This window comes from Hypomesus nipponensis, chromosome 4 (assembly GCF_054491055.1).
Source record: "Hypomesus nipponensis isolate SF chromosome 4, ASM5449105v1, whole genome shotgun sequence".
Taxonomy (NCBI): domain Eukaryota; kingdom Metazoa; phylum Chordata; class Actinopteri; order Osmeriformes; family Osmeridae; genus Hypomesus; species Hypomesus nipponensis.
The window spans coordinates 15637762-15660000 of NC_140364.1; the positions used below are offsets into that span (position 1 = coordinate 15637762).

General features: G+C 50.2%; 1 protein-coding gene across 4 annotated transcripts in view; it reads left to right on the forward strand.

Annotated features, from left to right (window-relative positions):
* Positions 1-349: 349 nt before the first annotated feature.
* Positions 350-22239, forward strand: part of atp9b (ATPase phospholipid transporting 9B) — a 27032-nt gene continuing 5142 nt past the window's right edge. For 2 of the 4 annotated variants that reach the window (XM_084697019.1, XM_084697022.1), the window contains exons 1-22: positions 350-462; positions 1576-1752; positions 3278-3428; positions 4406-4519; positions 4668-4776; positions 5191-5249; positions 5390-5441; positions 5896-5990; positions 6408-6488; positions 7760-7835; positions 8960-9036; positions 11483-11643; positions 11824-11966; positions 13098-13210; positions 13853-14137; positions 17166-17327; positions 18382-18474; positions 19288-19371; positions 20037-20207; positions 20823-20921; positions 21303-21392; positions 21711-21855. In XM_084697019.1, the coding sequence (XP_084553145.1) occupies positions 383-462; positions 1576-1752; positions 3278-3428; positions 4406-4519; positions 4668-4776; positions 5191-5249; positions 5390-5441; positions 5896-5990; positions 6408-6488; positions 7760-7835; positions 8960-9036; positions 11483-11643; positions 11824-11966; positions 13098-13210; positions 13853-14137; positions 17166-17327; positions 18382-18474; positions 19288-19371; positions 20037-20207; positions 20823-20921; positions 21303-21392; positions 21711-21855 (2617 nt within the window). In that variant the 5' untranslated portion in view covers positions 350-382. Of the gene's footprint in view, positions 463-699; positions 867-1575; positions 1753-3277; positions 3429-4405; positions 4520-4667; positions 4777-5190; positions 5250-5389; positions 5442-5895; positions 5991-6407; positions 6489-7759; positions 7836-8959; positions 9037-11482; positions 11644-11823; positions 11967-13097; positions 13211-13852; positions 14138-17165; positions 17328-18381; positions 18475-19287; positions 19372-20036; positions 20208-20822; positions 20922-21302; positions 21393-21710; positions 21856-22239 lie in introns of those variants that run through there. The other 2 variants (XM_084697020.1, XM_084697023.1) reach the window with 2 other exon arrangements.

Consider the following 22239-nt stretch of genomic DNA (forward strand, 5'->3'; position numbering starts at 1 on the left):
GATGACAGCCTACTGTAGCTGTCACCATACTCACTGCATATATTTTTTTGCAATCAATGTTAGGTGTAGGATTGCCTATCTATTAAAATAAAAATATTTTATGTCTTGGTAATAATATTTAATCTTCCAAAATAAAAAAACTACATACCGAATGAGGAAAGTGTGTTGTGTACAGACAAAGGATCGTGTCAAAACAATATTGAATGCATGCGATGCTTTCCAAATACAACGTTAGAATACATTCAAGAAATTCATTATTTGAGACTTTTTGTCTCTGAGAACTATAGTTACGCGCTTCTGCGAGTTTGACTGAACAGCACAGCACAGCACTGTGCTTTTGGTAAGTCAGGTGACGCATGTATACATTGACAGCCAAGCCATCATGGCTGACAGCATCCCGCTGAACCCAGTGCGGAAGAACTCCAAAAGAATCGCTTATTATAATACTGGAAGACATTCAAGGTAGGGGTTTACGTATTTGTCATAAAATACTTAACAGTTTGTACATGTACACATTCATTCAACATGTGTAGTGACACTGTATCTCAGGGGTTTATATGGTTCAAAGCTAGCAAGAGTGTACGGGCCAGCGTTGATCTCAATAATAATAGCTAGCTAGCTAGCTCTAGCTACGCTACGTACCCCGCTGTCACTGCTTTTGCCTAACGTAATTTACGTAGCTACCGACAAGCAGCGAATATTCCCCCCAAAGCAAAAGTTCCAATGTCAAGCTTCACATGGACATAAGTTGGTTATAGTTTGCTTTTGGCCCCTTGCAGTGGTGTTACCATCATCCGAACGTAAAATGTAAATTAAGTGATATCTAAGCCCACTTACTTTGGCTTGCTACAGTACTACTGTCAGTAGTAAGTATAGCGTCTCAATTTCAAAACATACGCTAGCTTAGCGTAGGAGTTTGTACGCTACAGTACAGTAGCGAGTTTGATCGCAATCAACCTTCAGTTAGCTAGATAGCTTGATTAATTATTTCTATGATGAAGCCTGGTCAGTAGTCCTACATTCAAGCCGTTCAAGGATAGTGCAGTGGGTAGATTTACGTTCAGGACAGATATGCTCCAAACCTAAACAAAACACACGACACAATTTAAACACAAATAACCCACCACACTGAACCTTAACCGCAGGTTATAACAGCCTATACTGTGTTTGGCTTAAATACATGGAATCATGGCCTGGTGATTTCAGTAAAGCTCGCCAGGTTTGTTTGATTTTATGAGACACGCCTGTCAGTTATCTTACACTAGCTGGTCATACCTGTACTCAATACGTATAGGCTACTTTATAATGCATCTTGACGTTACTAGCGCTGACATCACCGGCAGTTGCGTGTGCACGTGTCCTAATCCCCAGCGGGTGCTTCGTTTATTTGTCATCCTTAGAGAAACTGCATATTATCTAGTTCCATCCTAATTTGCGCTGTTATACACTGGACAAAACTCATTTGAGATGTGTCTGGTTCAGCTAGGCTGAGAGTCAGTCACGTGTCTACCAGGCTAGGGCCTGCTCCACGTGTATGGTGCAGATTAACAGTGTGTTCATGATCTACTGTCGCAGGTACTCCCTAGAAGATGAGCTGGCCAGCTTGGACGAGATGCCCTTGATGATGTCGGAGGAAGGCTTTGAGAACGAGGAGAGTGACTACCAGACGCTGCCCCGGGCCAGGGTGGAGCATGCCAGGGGGGGTGGCCTGGGGTGGTTCCTACTGGGGGGCTGGAAGATGCTCTGTGGAAGGTAGATTCATTCATACCTCTTCAGTTTGATACTTTGTGGTGTGTGTGTATGTTAAGGGTGTGTGTGTGTGTGGGTGTGTTAAGAGTGTGTGTTAATAGTTTGGGTGTGTGTGTGTTAATAGTGTGTGTGTGTGTGTGTTTGTTAATAGTGTGTGTGTGTTTGTTAATAGTGTGTGTGTGTGTGTGTTTGTTAATAGTGTGTGTGTGTGTGTTTGTTAATAGTGTGTGTGTGTGTGTGTTAAGGGTGGGGTGAGGGGTTGTGAACATGTCTGGTTTGGGATTCCAACACTCTGCTAGCTGAGCATGAAGTTCACACAGAGGGTGCAGCATGTGAAGGCCTCCACCTGCACCAGCAGGCCTACAACACTGAGGTCAAACTAAATGCTGCAGCTCATCCAACTAATGATGACTTTTAGAAGGTTTTTACTCTATTAAATCACAATTTACTAAATGCGACGGGTGTTATGCTTGTCAGCATGACACCAATGGAGAATAATAAGGTTTGCAAACAGATTACAAAAGGATGTTGCAGTGCCAAACAACTTTTAGTCATGTTTATGGATGAATTTGATACAATATTAAGTTTTCAGGGTGTTTGCTTATCGGCGGTGTATCTGGGCTTCAAGCTGCATATTGATCTTTCCCGTAATGAACAAATCGGATTTTTCACAGCTGACCAGTTTGATTCTTTCCAGTAATTTTATGTATGCTAAGCCAAGGATTATAAAACACAAATAATTCACGGTAAGTAACCTCTGCCTATTCAAATGACCTATTATTTGAATAGTATTCATTTGAGCAAATAACCGCCCTTATGAATGTGGAGTGGGGCGTGCAGAGACAGAGAACATAGGCTTGTACAAACAGCCTTTTTTTCAACGTTGATTTATTTTGTTTTGTGTTTTGCCAACCTGCCTAAAGAGTGTAAATGCCAAGCCAAGTAGCATGACAGTTTACACTAGCATGAGGCCAGGCTAGTTCCTGCTTCCTCTGGTGGTAGAGTTTAGGTCGTACCCACATTTCAAGCTAAACCTATCGTAGCCCTGCGTTGGTTGCCCTGGAAACCAGAGCTGCTCCAAGCCTTCTCAGTTCCTGTGATTCTATCCTACTATGAGAGCTTTGTTATGAATTCTTCAAAGATACAAGATGGATACATTAACAAACATATAGAAGAGACATGGTAGATCTAACGAACACAGACCAGGCTTGGTGCTCTGTGGAGCAGCCGTTGCACAGCACGGCTAAAGGCTACAAGAGAATGACATACCTTTTCTCCCCTGGATTGTAACAGGTGAACTCAATCTACAAACAGCAGACTAGCTGCAGAAGGAACACATACCTGGTTAACGTGAACGACAGGGAATATGTCGTGAATTTCAAGGAGGTGGACCTGTGTGGTCTCTGTTACCAGCTGACTATGTGACCTGTGACTGTGTGAATGTTTTCACGGAGCGTTTCTACACTGTGTTTCTCTGTGAGCTCCTTCACTAACGGCTCTCTCCCCCCCTCTCTCCCCCACTCCCCAGGTGCTGGGGCTGCCTGACACACATCTGTCGGAGGAAGAAGGAGGCCAAGGCCAGGACGGTGTGGCTCGGTCGCCCGGAGAAGTGTGAAGAGAAATACCCCAGGAACGCCATCAAGAACCAGAAGTACAACTTCTTCACGTTTGTGCCTGGGGTGAGTTGAGCCTTCAGACAGGGGTCATGCTGCCATGCCTACTCTGGAGATTAAGAATGTTATCAAATCAGTTAGCGTTAGGCACAGTAGGAAAGGAAGGTTGATAAGGGAAGAGAAGGTTTTGTAGGAAAGATTGAGGGTGGAGTTGAGAAGGGCAGAGGATGAAGAGGCTTACACTATGGAGAAATATGTGGAAGTGAACATACATTTTACACTATTATTAGATACATCTAATCATGGTTTAGGCTTCCTGGTACTGTGATTAATAACTGATATTGTATGAGATTAAATAATTGACATGCATACTGTGTTTGTCTAAGCCTGGATGGCCATTGTACTGTAGAAGTATGTCTGGTTTGGGCGTACTACACAGCTAAGCTAATCTCTTTGTTAAACAGTCTCCTGATGCAGAGACCGCTACTGGCCCTAGTGATGAAATGTCATCTGTCTCTCAGAGACAGTACAGTACATATTCTTGTACTTATCGAGCGTCTGTTTTTCCTCTTCCTTGAATTATTAAATACTCATAGATTGAGTTGACTGCTGCCCTCTTCCCTAAAGGTCACAGAGTTCATTAACTGGAGAGCCTTGACCATCAATCATGTAGTCTCTTAGAATGTGTGACTCGAAGCAAGGGGATCATTATATAGATCATTACTCAAAACTACGACCAACCTGTTAACATGTTGGTAACCGTCCCTCAGGAAATCGTCTGTTAGCTGAGAGAATTTAATGAAGCCTATATTATTAAATAGAGAACTTGCACTCAGATATCCACTTAGTAGTACCCAACAATAACAAACAAACCCACTGATAGTAACTAACAAAAGGAGCACGATGCTACTATAACTTGTCCCTGTGAGCCATCTGTGTTTTAGCTCGAATCCGTCTCGACAATATTCGCATCCAATCCTCAATCACTGTTTTGCATCAAAGCAAATCAAATCTCCACTCCTCAACTGTCTTGTTTCTTTCAGGTTCTTTATCAACAGTTCAAGTTCTTCCTGAATCTGTACTTCCTGGTTGTGGCCTGCTCCCAGTTCGTCCCCTCGCTAAAGATCGGCTACTTGTACACCTACTGGGGCCCCCTGGTAGGAAATAAGGAATAAGTAACATCAAATCTCTGTTGTCTGTGGTCAGTTAGAGTTTGTTACATGTAGCTGTGTGCTAGAGCAACCTTGAAGTCTTTAACTGTTAGTGTCAGATGACAGGTAACCAGGTGTATGTTGTGTGCACCAGGGCTTTGTGATGGCCGTTACCATGGTGAGGGAGGCTGTGGATGAGGTGCGTCGGTACCAGCGAGACAAGGAGATGAACTCCCAGCTCTACAGCAAGCTCACTGCCCGAGGTGAGACAGGAACTAGCCCCTCCCCCCAGCACAGGAAACAGGAACTAGCCCCTCCCTGAAGCACAGGAAACAGGAAGAGCTTCTCACACCAGTGTCTGATTGCTGACATCTTTATAATCCATTTGTAATTTGTGTACTTTCTCTCTGTGAAATAAGTGATTGAATAGCCAGTGGATCTATACTTAAAATGTGAAATGCTTTCAGGCTAACCGTAGGGAATTGAGCGTGAATTGACCAATAAAAAAACAATACATTCTCATAGAGGGAGAAAGAGAGGAGGGTTTGAACAAACGAAATACGAGTTAAAAAACGAATCTTAATAAACACATTTTGTTTTCCTCATCTAACTCGTTCACTTCATTCCCCCTCCTCCATTCTAAGAATAAACTTTTGTTTTAATCTTTCATTTCTAAGGAAAAGTGCAAGTGAAGAGTTCTGACATACAAGTAGGAGACCTCATCATTGTTGAGAAGGTTTGTTTCCTTGGTCACCTTGTTTAATAATTCAGGAAGATCCCAGAGCTACTGTTACTGTGCCTGCTGACAGGGGCCCATCGGCGACGCCTGACTCAGCACATCTATACAGTTTTTTTTTTTGTTCCTTCTTGTTGCAGAATCAGAGGATGCCTGCAGATATGATCTTCCTTCGAACGTCGGAGAAGAATGGTGAGTAGATGTGTCTCATAAAGGCCCTACACAGCATCTCCATCCCTCTCACATGCCAGGAGGACTCCAGGGGGTCGGGACACCCTGTGTCCCTGGGTGGTCATGAGGACAGAGTCATGGGGACAGGAAGACGTAGATCAACATCACACTTGTTTCCTGTCATCCTCGACCCCCCCGGGCCCATTCACAGCTGACCTCTCACCTCTATCAAACAGCTGCTCTCATCTGTCAGTTTCACAGGGAATCTGCCCTGATCAATGTTCCCCTGCTGGGTGGTTAGGCTGCTGGCTGTTATGGAGGTGTCAGTAGTGGAGGGTTAGGGTTATGACTGGGCTGGTATAGATACTTTGTTTTTACATACATTCATTTATACACGTTCAAATATCCCCGTCATGTGTATGTTGTAATAGCTCTGGGTTAGGAGGTGCAGAGACTGACTCTGGCTCCTTCACAGGTTCATGCTTCCTCAGGACGGATCAGCTGGACGGAGAGACAGACTGGAAGCTGAAGGTGGCTGTCTTGTGTACGCAACGACTTCCTGCTCTGGAGGTATGCACTTGTAGACACACTTGTAGGCTGTGCTGTTTAGAATCCCTCCCTCCCTCCCTCCCTCCCTCCCTCCCTCCCTCCCTCCCTCCCTCCCTCCCTCCCTCCCTCCCTCCCTCCCTCCCTCCCTCCCTCCCTCCCTCCCTCCCTCCCTCCCTCCCTCCCTCCCTCCCTCCCTCCCTCCCTCCCTCCCTCCCTCCCTCCCTCCCTCCCTCCCTCCCTCCCTCCCTCCCTCCCTCCCTCCCTCCCTCCCTCCCTCCCTCCCTCCCTCCCTCCCTCCCTCCCTCCCTCCCTCCCTCCCTCCCTCCCTCCCTCCCTCCCTCCCTCCCTCTCCCCTGTCCTCCCCTCCCATTTGAGCTGTTTTAATCTGTAATTGCCTTGAGTGTTGTTCTACCCTGTTGTCATTCATGGTCTTTGCAGGACCTCTTGTCCATCAATGCGTATGTCTACGCCCAGAAACCTCAGCTAGACATCCACAGCTTCGACGGAAACTTCACCAGAGTAAGTGGCTTGCTGACAGTTAAACAGACCTAATAACAGAGATACTAAACTAGACTTCTGGCTTCAGTCATTTTAACCTTATTACCTCCAAGTTGCGAACATCCCAGGTTCCTCCTGGTCTGCCCACTGTCTAATAACATCCCAGGTTCCCCCTGCTCTACCCACTGTCTAGTAACATCCCAGGTTCCTCCTGGTCTGCCCACTGTCTGTGCGTCCCTTCCTCAGTGAATGTTTTATTAATAGCAGATTAGTGTGGACCCCAGGGAGAGCAGAGATGCAGCACAAAGCAGGTCTTTGTGCTGCCTCCTCCCTCCTGGCCACACACCAGGCTCAGTGAGCGGCCACTTCCTCCTCTCATTCACCCTGGCAGCCTCCCTTTGCATAGCGTGTGCTTTTAGCTGGAGCACAGCGGACGGTTCCCACAGACCCCCCCCCCAGACCACCCCACCTATTCAGGATCACTTGTTTTCTTCTCCCGGCTACGGAGCTGTGAGCCTAGTTATCCCTCGTTCAGCAGTTATGGGGGGAACCCCTGGGGGAAGTGGAGTATGAGGTCAATGTCAAAGAGGTCAATCATTTATTTTTCATGCTCCTCTCCTCATTTTTGGAGTGAATTGGCAGGATGCTGGTGCTTGGGTATCATAAAGATCATTTCAGGATATTTGAGCTCTGGAACTGGAGCCTTGAGTTAGTTGGCACCTCTGACTGGAGCTGTTTTCAACGTGCATTATTGCATTATGTCTTTATTTAAGAGAGAAGATGAGGGCAGGGCCACAACCCTGGACCCAGAGACCCCTGGGGTCTCTCACCTCTCTCTCGCTCTCTCTCTCTCGCTCTCTCTCTCTCTCTCTCTCTCTCTCTCTCTCTCTCTCTCTCTCTCTCTCTAAACAAATACAAATATATATATATATATATATATATATATATATATATATATACTATCAACTCACTTTGTGTTTCTTCTGTCTTTCCCTTGTTCTCTTTCAATCTCTTTTGTCTCTCTCTCTCTCTTTCTCTTGCTCTGTCTCTCTCTGTCTCTCTCTCTCTCTGTCTCTCTGTCTGTCTCTCTCTCTCTCTCTCTCTCTCTGTCTCTCTCTCTCTCTCTCTCTGTCTCTCTCTCTGTCTGTCTCTCTCTCTCTCTCTCTCTGTCTCTCTCTCTCTCTCTCTCTCTCTCTCTCTCTCTCTGTCTCTCTCTGTCTCTCTCTGCTCTCTCTCTCTGCTCTCTCTCTCTCTCTCTCTCTCTGTCTCTCTCTCTGTCTCTCTCTCTGTAGGAAGACAGTGATCCTCCCCTCCATGAGAGCCTGAGTATAGACAACACTCTGTGGGCCAGCACCGTCGTGGCATCAGGTGGGTGGAGGACACGTCAAGCCAGATCTGACATGAGAGTGGAACTGCATAGTGCTATTAACCAGCGTAGTGCTATTAACCAGCGTAGTGCTATTAACCAGCGTAGTGCTATTAACCAGCGTAGTGCTATTAACCAGCGTAGTGCTATTAACCAGCGTACTGCTATTAACCAGCGTACTGCTATTAACCAGCGTACTGCTATTAACCAGCGTAGTGCTATTAACCAGCGTACTGCTATTAACCAGCGTAGTGCTATTAACCAGCGTACTGCTATTAACCAGCGTAGTGCTATTAACCAGCGTACTGCTATTAACCAGCGTAGTGCTATTAACCAGCGTAGTGCTATTAACTAACTAACTAATTAACTAACTATCTAATGGTGAAATTCAGATCCCCAAAAATTTGAGGCAATAAAATTTGAGAATAAAAAATAGAACAAAAAAGATTGCAACATCCGGGATGCCAAGGATAGGTAAGGCAATGGAGCCTGAATGCAATTGAACCATCGCACTTCTCCGACAAGATGACTGCCTGCAGCCACACCAGGATGAGAGGGGTCTGAAGAGAGAGGTCTGCAGTTGGACCTTTCTTGGAGAAGTGAGATGGCCAGATGTTTTTTTGACCAGAATCTTTTCGAATGGCGCATTTTTTGGGTTCGATTTTTTGGGATCAGAATTTCACCATTTGAATTTCAGCTGCCTCAATTTCTGAACCTCTGAATTCTTTTTATTATTTTTTTTTACATTGAAATATATTCCTGTTTACATTTTAAAGAGGTGAATTCAAAACCAACAAATTGGGTGGTTTCTCACTCTCTCTCTCTCACTCTCCTCTCTCCTCAAAGCCCCCCATCTCTCCTCAAAGCCCCAGCTGTCTCTCTCACTTCTGTTGCTCGTTGGTTTGCTGCTCTCTCCTCCCCCCACCCCTGTCTTTGGTTGGAAGTTAATTTGAGATTAAGTTCATTTTCAGGTTCAGATTATTTGCATTATTTTCTGTAAGAAGGTCACTTAAATGAAACAGAAAATACACCATCTTGTTTGACAAAGTGTGTGTGTGTTGTGTGGTGTGGTGTGTGTGTTTAAGTTAATAAGCTCCATTCCTCTCCCTCCCCCTATGTTTGGCAGGCACAGTAATAGGGGTGGTGGTCTACACAGGGAAGGAGACCCGAAGTGTTTTGAACACATCCCATGCCAAGAATAAGGTGAAAGTCTTGTTTCTTTTAACCCTGTTATGCTCAACTGGAAGGACCAGCAGTGTGTTCCGGGGTCACATTGCCCAGGTGCAGGTGGAACCATCCAAAAGTAGAACATCCAGAAACGTTATCTTTAGTTTAACTACTATCAATTTAAGATTGAGTTAAGATTTAAGCAGTCATATGTTCTCTGAACTCTTTATTATGGATAGCACAATCTCTTTCCATCTTGTCTAGTCAGTAATCAACTACTATAAAAAAGTGTTTTTCAACCCAGACTTTCTGGATGAAGTTAGACCTTTCATTGGGAAAGGTCATTTCAAATACTGATTAACCAAGGGGGAAATTAACTACCCTAGGATTTAAATGACATTTAATCCTGCAGAATCTCCATGAGTGTTTTGTCCCCAGAATGAGGAGATCAATGAAAATGTGCATCTACATATAAGATTTAATCTGGAGGATGGTCAGATTAGATAGACATGGTTCAGTTGAAGGCACTGTCCTGACAACATTAATGGTGCAATGACATTTACAAAGTTCCCACCTAAGTACTCTGTAAATAATCTAGTCACATCTAGTCAGTGTGAGGAGAATGCTTGTCTCAGTCTTCAGAAGGATGTGATGTTAGGAGTTAGATGACCAGGGTTCTGTTTACGACTGAGAGGCGTTCCACCTTTCAAGGAGGTGCCAATATGGAGACGAAGATCCGCACAAAACAAGGGCTGCTGCTCTCTAGCTGACGAGGCAGGAGGCTGCCTCCGTTCAGTGACGAGGCAGGAGGCTGCCTCTGTTCAGTGACGAGGCAAGAGGCTGCCTCTGTTCAGTGACGAGGCAGGAGGCTGCCTCCGTTCAGTGACGAGGCAGGAGGCTGCCTCCGTTCAGTGACGAGGCAGGAGGCTGCCTCCGTTCAGTGACGAGGCAGGAGGCTGCCTCCGTTCAGTGACGAGGCAGGAGGCTGCCTCCGTTCAGTGACGAGGCAGGAGGCTGCCTCCGTTCAGTGACGAGGCAGGAGGCTGCCTCCGTTCAGTGACGAGGCAGGAGGCTGCCTCCGTTCAGAAGGATGTTCTGAGTCACGCTGCTGTCCCACTTTCATACACTAGTACCTCCCTACAATTGTACAATATCACTCCTGGAACCAGAAAAACGTGACAAATGAACACATCAAATTCATTATTGACAGATAATTGACATTTGTCCCCTCAAGTACTATGTCTACAGACCATACTCACTCTGGGTGTTGTCTGCTCTGTAACTATATAAACATGTTTTACTATGTGCACGATCAGACCTCAAATTCTTCATCAAATTAAACACTTAAACAGAAACACAAGCAGTGGTGCCAGATTAAATCATTCCTTTCACTTTTAATGGGTTGGGGGATGAATGGGGTAAAATATGCACTTTTATTCATTGATAGCATCTTTAGGTTGAGGTAATTGAGTCCTTTTCTTCCTTCTGACTGAATGAATAATGACTTCATCTGATCCGCAGCAAGCCTTGTAAGGCTGAGCATTGTTCCAGACAGAAGGGATCCTTGCATTTCAGGCATGCACTGTGTCCTCTCTTAATTTTTCTTCATTTTAATCCACCCAAACCCCCTATTTTTCACAGTAACTCGAGCATGAACCATGCAGAGAGGCACCAGGGGGGGGAGGTTTCCCAACCTCCTCTTCTCCTCTTCCTCTCTCCTCTCCTCCCCCCTTCTCTCCTCTTGTACCAGCTCTCTAAGTTTTAACTACAGCTGATAAATCAGTCACTGCTCTCCCAGTTTGCCCTGTTCTCTGGGGAATGGGGGGCGGATGAGGGCTTAGTTGCCCCCTCCACCCCCCCTACTTCTCCGAGCAGCTCCTTTATTTGGGGCAGATATGATGTGTTGCTGTTTGTGTTAGCACGGTGCAGAGATGAAAGCCTCCAGTGTTTGGTGCTTTGCAGCCAGCACTGCCAAAGGGCACTTTCTTTCTTTTTCGCATAATTTTCCCACATGTTCCATTGGCTGAGTGACTCCACTTGCAGAGTGAAGGGAAGCCTGGGTCGCTTTTGAAGAGAGGCATTTTAAAATGAGAACTTTTTTTCCTTTCCCTCTTTTAGTTTTTCTTTGCCATGTGGCATTCCAAGTGGTTTGTGACAACAATGCTGTTCATGATTGACTAAAACATACCACTAACAGTCTCATCTCTCTACACTGCATTTGCAAGATAAAACCTGCAGTTGAGACATCAGATATAACTTTGACACCCTAAAACAAAAACGTTCCTTAGTTTCATTCATAAAACACAAAAAACAAAATGTTTTGTACACAATTGCTGTGCAGTAGTAGTCAATGTTAATGCTTTTACACTGTCTTCATTTAGCAGATGCTTTTAGCCAAAACAACACACAGCATGAGGGAGGGGGCAATTGTACTTCTTAATCTGCAATGAAATGCTCTAACCACTAAGCTCTCTCCCTGCAGGTGGGCCTGCTGGACCTGGAGCTGAACCGCCTCACCAAGGCTCTGTTCCTGGCCCAGGTGCTGCTGGCTGTGGTGATGATCGCCCTGCAGGGCTTCGTGGGACCCTGGTTCAGGAACCTGTTCAGGTTCATCGTGCTGTTCTCCTACATCATCCCCATCAGGTACACACCCGGAGCGCTTGGCTGCTTAGGGGGGGGTTGTCAATCGTTGATTTAGTTAACATGTACATTACCTGTCAACAGGATTTCACTTCTGTTTTTTTTAAATATATATATATATATTTTTAAATATGATTTGACCGTCATTGAATGTAAGTTTTTTTTAATAAATTTTTGTTGAAGTTTGCGAGTGAACCTGGATATGGGCAAATCTGCGTACGGCTGGATGATCATGAAGGACGAGCACATCCCTGGGACTGTGGTGAGGACCAGCACCATCCCTGAGGAGCTGGGGCGCCTGGTCTACCTGCTCACCGACAAGACAGGTGGGGCCTGAGGGGGGACGTGTCCACTGAGCGGGGGGGTGGAGCCTGAGGGGGGGCGTGTCCACTGAGCAGGGGGGTGGAGCCTGAGGGGGGGGCGTGTCCACTGAGCAGGGGGGTGGAGCCTGAGGGGGGGACGTGTCCACTGAGCAGGGGGGTGGAGCCTGAGGGGGGGCGTGTCCACTGAGCAGGGGGGTGGAGCCTGAGGGGGGACGTGTCCACTGAGCAGGGTGGGGGGGTGGGGCCTGAGGGGGGGCGTGTCCACTGAGCAGGGGGGTGGAGCCTGAGGGGGGGCGTGTCCACTGAGCAGGGGGGTGGAGCCTGAGGGGGGGACGTGTCCACTGAGCAGGGGGGGGGGGTGGGGCCTGAGGGGGGGACGTGTCCACTGAGCAGGGGGGTGGGGCCTGAGGGGGGGCGTGTCCACTGAGCGGGGGGGGGGGGCCTGAGGGGGGGACGTGTCCACTGAGCAGGGGGGTGGGGCCTGAGGGGGGGGCGTGTCCACTGAGCAGGGGGGGGTGGGGGCTGAGGGGGGGGGGGCGTGTCCACTGAGCAGGGGGGGTGGGGGCTGAGGGGGGGGGCGTGTCCACTGAGCAGGGGGGGGTGGGGGCTGAGGGGGGGGGCGTGTCCACTGAGCAGGGGGGGTGGGGCCTGAGGAGGGGCGTGTCCACTGAGCAGGGGGGTGGGGCCTGAGGGGGGGGCGTGTCCACTGAGCAGGGGGGGGTGGGGGCTGAGGGGGGGGGGCGTGTCCACTGAGCAGGGGGGGTGGGGGCTGAGGGGGGGGGCGTGTCCACTGAGCAGGGGGGGGTGGGGGCTGAGGGGGGGGCGTGTCCACTGAGCAGGGGGGGGTGGGGGCTGAGGGGGGGGGGCGTGTCCACTGAGTGGGGGGGTGGGGGCTGAGGGGGGGGGGGGGCGTGTCCACTGAGTGGGGGGGTGGGGGCTGAGGGGGGGGGGGGGGGCGTGTCCACTGAGTGGGGGGGTGGGGGCTGAGGGGGGGGGGGGGGGGCGTGTCCACTGAGTGGGGGGGTGGGGGCTGAGGGGGGGGGGGGGGGCGTGTCCACTGAGTGGGGGGGTGCGTGTGTTACAGCAGCAGTATGTGAGTCATGTCTGTGTCTCTGTCGTGACTGTGCATCACAGGCACTCTGACCCAGAACGAGATGGTCTTCAAGCGTCTGCACCTGGGGACGGTGTCTTATGGGACAGACACCATGGACGAGATCCAGACTCACCTGGTCCAGACATACGCACAGGTCAGCACACTGCCATCTCTCCTCTCGGCCAGTCAGTCAACCTTCATGTTGTACAGAGGTAAAGAAGAAAGAACCTTGGGACAAAGTGCTAAGTTGAGTCAGGTCATAAACTTCAAGCTCTTCTGAGGAAAAATGTCCATTGTTTTAGCGCAAAGCTACACTGTCGCTTAAAGCCCATTGATCTTGTGCTCTGTCTGTGTTCCTGCGCTGTGGGAGATGAGTGTCAGGGGTCAGCTGGGTATTGCTGCATGAAAATCTATCATAACCTTGTTATGTCTCCCTGCAGGACATACATGAGAGAGAGTATTGGATTATCTCAGTATCTGTAAACAATTTATTGGAAGGGATCGATCTGATATTACATGTGCTGGACCTGTGTTGGTGTTGAGAGTGAGATATTCCACTGAGGGGAGTATAGCTGTCCTGCTGGGGGTTGTCATGCTTTAGATAGCTGGTAGCTGAGCGGTTCTGTCTGGTAGGAGATGTGCGTACGTTACGCTGTGGCTGGTGAACAAACCGTTTCATGACTCTGACCACAGAAACACTGTTAGAATGATGAACGACACTCTTCTGTTTGGTCGTAGCTTTGGATCAAAATGTTGCTGGAGCGTCCGTAGACCAGCCTGGTTTGTTTTGCCCCAGCAGGCAGCCCCCTCCCAGGCCCCTGGGCAGCCCAGCAGTGGTGCCCCCAGCACGGCCTCGGCCTCCACCCCCTCCCAGAAGCCGGCGGCGGGGCCCAAGGTGCGTAAGAGCGTAAGCAGCCGCATCCACGAGGCGGTGAAGGCTGTGGCGCTCTGCCACAACGTCACGCCTGTGTATGAACCCAGCGCCGACGCCGACGCCGCTGCCGCGGAGACAGAGACTGCAGAGGCCGACCAGGACTTCAGCGACGACAACCGCACCTACCAGGCCTCCAGTCCAGACGAGGTCAGCCTCTGCTCTCTGCCCCAGCCTCTGCTGCAGCTCCAGCCTCTGCTCTAGCCCCAGCCTCTGCTGCAGCCCCATCCTCCACCCCAGCCTCTGCTCCAGCCCCAGCCTCTTCCCCAGCCTCTGCTCTAGCCCCAGCCCCATTAGATTTAAGTACACTATTTGTTCTGCTTTGGTAGTTCTACTAACTAGAGCGTTGTAGCCACTAATTCCCTTTTACACAGGGCTAATTAGGCTTTTTATCTTCCTAAATACATGTTATTTATGTTCTGGTTCTAAAGACGTGTCACATCTTACGACATATATAATGACAATATTCTGCCCAAGAGAGAAAAATAATAATAATCTGTATTTATTAAATGACATGTATAATGCCAAAGTCAGTATATATACAGGACACTACATACACTGTACATCCCATTAAACAATAATTTTGAGAAACTCAGTCCAGTCTTGCTGTCAAAACTAAAGGTTACAGTGTCTAGTCTGATCCAGAGTTGCCTGTCCTGTCCTGTCCTGATGTGTAAATGTATTAATTTACTTCAACATTTGGCTCTCTTCATTATCTCTCATCGCTGGGATTGATCAATATTTAATTTTCCCTGAGAGACAGTGAGAGGGGTTTATGGTTGATTATTGAGTTCCTCCCTCCCCCGTCTATCTCTCTTTCTGACTCTCCCTCTTTCTGTCTTTCTCTCTTCCTGCCTTCTGTTCTCTCTCTTCTTTTGTCTGCTGCCATCCTTCTTCCCTGTCATTCCTTTACAAGCGTATCTCCGTTTCTCTCTCCCCTTTACACTCTGTCTCTCTCCCTCTTTACACTCTGTCTCTCTCTCCCCCTTTACACTCTGTCTCTCTCCCCCTTTACACTCTGTCTCTCTCCCCCTTTACACTCTGTCTCTCTCTCTCCCTTTACACTCTGTCTCTCTCTCTCCCTTTACACTCTGTCTCTCTCTCTCCCTTTACACTCTGTCTCTCTCTCTCCCTTTACACTCTGTCTCTCTCTCCCCCTTTACACTCTGTCTCTCTCTCTCCCTTTACACTCTGTCTCTCTCCCCCTTTACACTCTGTCTCTCTCTCTCCCTTTACACTCTGTCTTTCTCCCCCTTTACACTCTGTCTCTCTCTCTCCCTTTACACTCTGTCTCTCTCCCCCTTTACACTCTGTCTCTCTCTCTCTTTACACTCTGTCTCTCTCCCCCTTTACACTCTGTCTCTCTCTCTCCCTTTACACTCTGTCTCTCTCCCCCCTTTACACTCTCTCCCTTTACACTGTGTCTCTCTCTCCCTTTACACTCTGTCTCTCTCCCCCCTTTACACTCTCTCCCTTTACACTCTGTCTCTCTCCCCCTTTACACTCTGTCTCTCTCCCCCTTTACACTCTGTCTCTCTCCCCCTTTACACTCTGTCTCTCTCCCCCTTTACACTCTGTCTCTCTCCCCCTTTACACTCTGTCTCTCTCTCTCTTTACACTCTGTCTCTCTCCCCCTTTACACTCTGTCTCTCTCTCTCCCTTTACACTCTGTCTCTCTCCCCCCTTTACACTCTCTCCCTTTACACTGTGTCTCTCTCTCCCTTTACACTCTGTCTCTCTCCCCCCTTTACACTCTCTCCCTTTACACTCTGTCTCTCTCCCCCTTTACACTCTGTCTCTCTCCCCCTTTACACTCTGTCTCTCTCCCCCTTTACACTCTGTCTCTCTCCCCCTTTACACTCTGTCTCTCTCCCCCTTTACCCTCTGTCTCTCTCTCCCCCTTTACACTCTGTCTCTCTCCCTCTTTACACTCTGTCTCTCTCCCTCTTTACACACTGTCTTTCTTACTACTATATCTCTTTCCCTTCATCTTTCTCTCTGTTTCACTCTGTCTTCCCTCCATTTTGGGAGTGCTGTGTTTCTTGAGGCTAACGACATGCTGGGAAGAATTCAGCTATTTAGGATCCATTTTCATCATGGAATGCTTGGCCACTGTTAATTTTAAAGGCAGTCCTGCCATGTTGATATACATAATCATCAGGACGTCTGAAATGCTATTGAAATGATTGAGTAGGTAGTTTAAGCTGGCCTGCCAGTGTAGTAAAGTAGACATGGGTAGTCTGTTCTAGGACAGCTGGAATGAGCCACACACAGCTCCTATTCAAGTTGACACAGCTTTAAAACTGTCCGGAGAACTGCTCAAATATATTGATTAGATTCTGTACGTGTGTGCGTGTGTGCGTGTGTGCCCCACAGTGCCCCACATGCCCTAACACTATCCAGATGTGTTTCAGATCAACCCAGGACAGGGGAGGGAACAGACTCACGTTGGGCTGGAAACAGGAAGTCCCAATTTGTAGGTCAGAGTAATAACAAGGTTTTAGCGACAGTGGTGGGGCGTGGGGCTGGCTGGTGTTTCCTGCTGTGCAGAGAGGAGCAGGAAGGAAGCAGAGTAGCGCTTATATGGTCGCCAACCAGCAAGCCGCCCTACAGAGACACCATCTGGACAGCTGCTTTGATAGGAGCCAATCTGTGATAAACAGAAGCACAAGGCCGGCCGAGCTGGCTCTGGGACTCAGACAGTGATATCTCTGTTTGAGTGCATCTCTGTACATCTTGACATCCTATAAGCAGCTATATAGCCCCGTCCCAAGCATCTCCACTGGAGGGTGTTTACTGATCCTGTGGTCATGTAGGGGGAATCTGAGCGGGCGGTAATGGACACACACACACACACACACACACTGAGCCTCAAAACCTTGTTAGTGAACATCTGGGAGGTAGGCAGCTCACTTTTCTTTTTCTCAATATTGACCAGCTTTCCTAATAGACTCATGACAATCAACCACAAGTGACACCTACTCTAGTCAGTAAAAACAGATTAAATACACACTAACCAAGTTTGTATGACACTGTTCTGAAGAGGGAGCTTGACAGATCGCATGGTTGTGTTTTCAGAGGAAGTGTTGTGACTTGAGGTTTCTTTCTGCAGGCATTTTTGGGAAGCATGTCATTGAATGCATGATTGTGTGTGTGTGTGTGTGTGTGTGTGTGTCAGGTGGCGCTGGTGCGCTGGACAGAGAGTGTGGGGCTGACCCTGGTGACCAGAGACCTGTCCTCCATGCAGCTGAGGAGCCCAGCAGGACAGACCCTCTCCTTCCTCATCCTGCAGGTGTTCCCCTTCACCTCAGAGAGCAAGAGGATGGGCATCATCCTCCGGGTACGGACTGGGGCTGGGGCTGGGAGACTGGGGCTGGGAGGCTGGGGCTGGGAGACTGGGGCTGGGAGACTGGGGCTGGGAGACTGGGGCTGGGAGACTGGGGCTGGGAGACTGGGGCTGGGAGACTGGGGCTGGGAGACTGGGGCTGGGAGACTGGGGCTGGGAGGCTGGGGCTGGGAGGCTGGGGCTGGGAGACTGGGGCTGGGAGACTGGGGCTGGGAGGCTGGGGCTGGGAGGGTGGGGCTGGGAGGCTGGGGCTGGGAGGGTGGGCTGGGGCTGGGAGGCTGGGGCTGGGAGGCTGGGAGGTTGGGGCTGGGGCTGGGAGGCTGGGGCTGGGAGGCTGGGGCTGAGGCTGGGGCTGGGAGGCTGCAGCTGGGAGGCTGCAGCTGGGAGGCTAGGGCTGGGAGGGTGGGGCTGGGAGGCTGGGGCTGAGGCTGGGAGACTGGGGCTGGGAGGCTGGGGCTGGGAGGGTGGGCTGGGGCTGGGAGGCTGGGGCTGAGGCTTGGTCTGGGAGACTGGGACTGGGGCTGGGAGGGTGGGGCTGGGAGGTTGGGGCTGGGAGGGTGGGGCTGGGAGGCTGAGGCTGGGGCTGGAAGGCTGGGCTGGAAGGCTGGGCTGGGAGGCTGGGGCTGGGAGGCTGGGGCTGAGGCTGGGGCTGGGAGGCTGGGGCTGGGAGGCTGCAGCTGGGAGTCTGGGAGACTGGGGCTGGGAGGCTGGGGCTGGGAGGCTGGGGCTGGGAGGTCGCAGCTGGGAGGCTGGGAGACTGGGGCTGGGAGGCTGAGGCTGGGGATGGGAGGCTAGGGCTTGGAGGCTGGGGCTGGGAGGCTGAGGCTGGGGCTGGGAGGCTGAGGCTGGACAGCATCATGTGGATTACATTAGATTGTGTTTTATTTTGTTATACTATGTTTTGTTATATTTAACTATATCAAATATAAATATTTGATGACATGACACTTTACTTACTGACCTATGATCTTGTGTTACTAATGAGCCGTTGTAGTGTGTGATATTGTTGACAGAGGTGTTCACCCACACGTCTGTGTTTTCACAACAGGAGGAGTCCACCGGTGACATCACCTTTTACATGAAGGGAGCCGACGTTGCCATGACGAGCATCGTGCAGTATAACGACTGGCTGGAGGAGGAGGTGGGGGGCCTGTAAGGCCGTTTAGGGTCGGCACGGTAACGTCTGTGACGGCTCCCATTCAAAACCTAGAGAACAGTCTTCTAGTGGTTTCATGACTGTGTTTGGCTCCTAACTGTCATTCACCAAGACAACTCTAATGACCTCTGTGTTAGCGAGGACATGCATCCACAGTTCAACAGCCCTGCCCAGCCGTGGTCGAAGGATCATTATGCATACGTTCATAATCGTATTGGCAATATTGAGTCATTAAGGACCAGAGGCGGCTCAGATTTGATTAGTGACCTAGATCAAAGTTAATTGCTGGGAGGCATTACAGTATGTCATATTCCTAACAATGGTGTTAATTATGTTGTGTTGCTGTTACTTAAATAGGCTGTCTACGCAGTCCTGCACAGCTGTTAATGTCAATAAGCAATCAGAATGTCACTTTCAGCCTATTGGCTTGTCATATCACAACTAAACCTTCCTGTGTTTGATTGGCTGTGCTCTGCCTAAGGGGGGAATGCTGCATTGATTCTCACTTTTTTTTCTTAACTGTCATGGACAGTTGAGGCTGTACTGTACATTCGCTGTTAAATTAATGAGAATTTTACGGTTCAGTTGATTATGAGGTTTTTAATGGAGGAGGGGGGGGGGGCGCTCAATTATCGTCACCTAATTTGCTTCAACTTAATGTGGTCCTGTGAGGGAGAAATAAACACTAAACTGACTTTGTTGACACCCAACCCTAAGTGTCCCTGTGCTGTCCCTGTGCTGTCCCTGTGCTGTCCCTGTGCTGTCCCTGTGCTGTCCCTCCTGTGTGTCCTGTGGCAGTGTGGGAACATGGCCAGGGAAGGCCTCCGGACCCTGGTGGTGGCCAAGAAGGTCCTGTCTGAGGAGCAGTACCAGGACTTTGAAGTAGAGCACCGCACCCAGCGCATCAAGTCACATACAATATATGGATGTGTTATATCAACATCCAGTCATCCAGTCCCACATTGCATTCATCTTCCTTTCTCAACACCCCTCTCTCCCCTCTCTCTCCTCTCTCCCCTCTCTCTCTCCTCTCTCTCTCCTGTCTCTCCCCTCTCTCTCTCTCCTCTCTATCTCTCTCCTCTCTCTCTCCTCTCTCTCTTCCCTCTCTCTCTCTCCTCTCTCTCTCCTCTCTCCCCTCTCTGTCTCTCCTCTCTCTCCCTCTCTCTCTCCTCTCTCTCTCCCCTCTCTCCCCTCTCTCTCCTCTCTCCCCCTCTCTCTCCCTCTCTCCTCTCTCTCTCCACTCTCTCTCTCCACTCTCCCCCCTCTCCCCCCTCTCTCTCCCTCTCTCTCCCCCTCTCTCCCCCTTCTCCTCTCTCTCCCCTCTCTCTCCCCCCTCTCCCCCTCTCCCCTCTCTCCCCTCTCTCTCCCCTCTCTCCTCTCTCTCTCCACTCTCTCTCTCCACTCTCCCCCCTCTCCCCCCTCTCTCTCCCTCTCTCTCCCCCTCTCTCCCCCTTCTCCTCTCTCTCCCTCTCTCTCCCCCTCTCCCCCTCTCCCCTCTCTCCCTCTCTCTCCCTCTCTCTCCCCTCTCTCTCCTCTCCTCTCTCCAGAGCCGGTACAGCCAGGCGAGGCTGAGTCTCCATGAGCGAGCCCTGAAGGTGGGGGCGGTGGTGGAGAGTCTGGAGAGGGAGATGGAGCTGCTGTGTGTGACAGGAGTGGAGGACCAGCTACAGGAGGATGTCAGGCCCACCCTGGAGCTGCTGAGGAACGCTGGCATCAAGGTGGGCAGGCCTGCACCACGCTCACCTGCTAGGACGCTAGGATGGGCAGGCCTGCACCACGCTCACCTGCTAGGACGCTAGGATGGGCAGGCCTGCACCACGCTCACCTGCTAGGACGCTAGGATGGGCAGGCCTGCACCACGCTCACCTGCTAGGACGCTAGGATGGGCAGGCCTGCACCACGCTCACCTGCTAGGACGCTAGGATGGGCAGGCCTGCACCACGCTCACCTGCTAGGACGCTAGGATGGGCAGGCCTGCACCACGCTCACCTGCTAGGACGCTAGGATGGGCAGGGCTGCACCACGCTCACCTGCTAGGACGCTAGGATGGGCAGGCCTGCACCACACTCACCTGCTAGGACGCTAGGATGGGCAGGCCTGCACCATGCTCACCTGCTAGGACGCTAGCATGGGCAGGCCTGCACCACGCTCACCTGCTAAGACGCTAGGATGGGCAGGCCTGCACCACACTCACCTGCTAGGACGCTAGGAACTGGCACAAAGGAAAATAGATTTAAAAATCAGGTAGACTGAGTGGCAGGGAACCTAAAGGGTTCTCAGTCAATCAGTGGATGCTGAGCTGTTTGTGTTCAGATCTGGATGTTTGTGTTCAGATCTGGATGCTCACTGGAGACAAGCTAGAGACAGCCACCTGCATCGCCAAGAGCTCCCATCTAGTGTCCCGGAGCCAGGATGTTCACATCTTTAAACCGGTACGCTGTATTCTCTCCTCTCTTCTCCCTCATCTCTCCTCCTCTCTCCTCCTCTCCTTTTCTCTCCTCCTCTCTCCTCCTCTCATCTCTCCTCCTCTCTCCTCCTCTCATCTCTTCTCCTCTCTCCTCTTTTCATCTCTTCTCCTCTCTCTTCTCCTCTCTCCTCTCCTCTCTGCTCTCCTCTCTTCTCCCTCATCTCTTATCTCTCCTCCTCTCCTCTCCTTTTCTCTCCTCCTCTCTCCTCCTCTCATCTCTCCTCCTCTCTCCTCTTCACTCTTACAACTCTTCTCCTGTGCTGTTGTTGACCCTAGTAGACCTGCATGGGCCTGGTGTGTATGTGTAAGTGTGATGCTGTCTAAGTGTTGCGTGGCTGTTGAGCAGGTCTCCAACCGAGGGGAGGCCCACCTGGAGCTGAACTCCTTCAGGAGGAAACATGACTGTGCCCTGGTCATCTCTGGAGACTCCCTGGAGGTAGCAACTACAACCACACACACCTGCTTCACCTGTTCAGTCTCACAGCCACACACACCTGCTTCACAGGAACAGACCAAGCTCTAAGCAGAAGACAAGGTACTGTCGCTGCCTGGACAAGACTGAGCAAACCATCTAGCATATCTGTCAGATTAAGTAGAGACTGAAATAAGACATTTCCATTCTATGATTTCCACACAGGATGTTTTGGGAACAAACCTTACCCTCCTTAAGCCTCAAACAAAGACTGTCTCTGTGTCTTGAGTCTCTGTGCATATTTGAAGGCTTGTTTCTGACGCTGAGTGCCTGGCTGTGCAGGTGTGTCTGCGCTACTATGAGCATGAGTTTGTGGAGCTGGCGTGCCAGTGTCCTGCCGTGGTCTGCTGTCGCTGCTCCCCCACTCAGAAAGCCCACATCGTCAAGCTGCTCCAACAGCACACTGACAACAGGACCTGCGCTATAGGTGAGACCTGTCTCTCCTCTCTACCTGTCTCTCCTCTCTACCTGTCTCTCCTCTCTAGCTGTCTCTCCTCTCTAGCTGTCTCTCCTCTCTAGCTGTCTCTCCTCTCTACCTGTCTCTCCTCTCTAGCTGTCTCTCCTCTCTAGCTGTCTCTCCTCTCTACCTGTCTCTCCTCTCTAGCTGTCTCTCCTCTCTAGCTGTCTCTCCTCTCTACCTGTCTCTCCTCTCTAGCTGTCTCTCCTCTCTACCTGTCTCTCCTCTCTACCTGTCTCTCCTCTCTACCTGTCTCTCCTCTCTACCCGTCTCTCCTCTCTACCTGTCTCTCCTCTCTAGCTGTCTCTCCTCTCTACCTGTCTCTCCTCTCTACCTGTCTCTCCTCTCTACCCG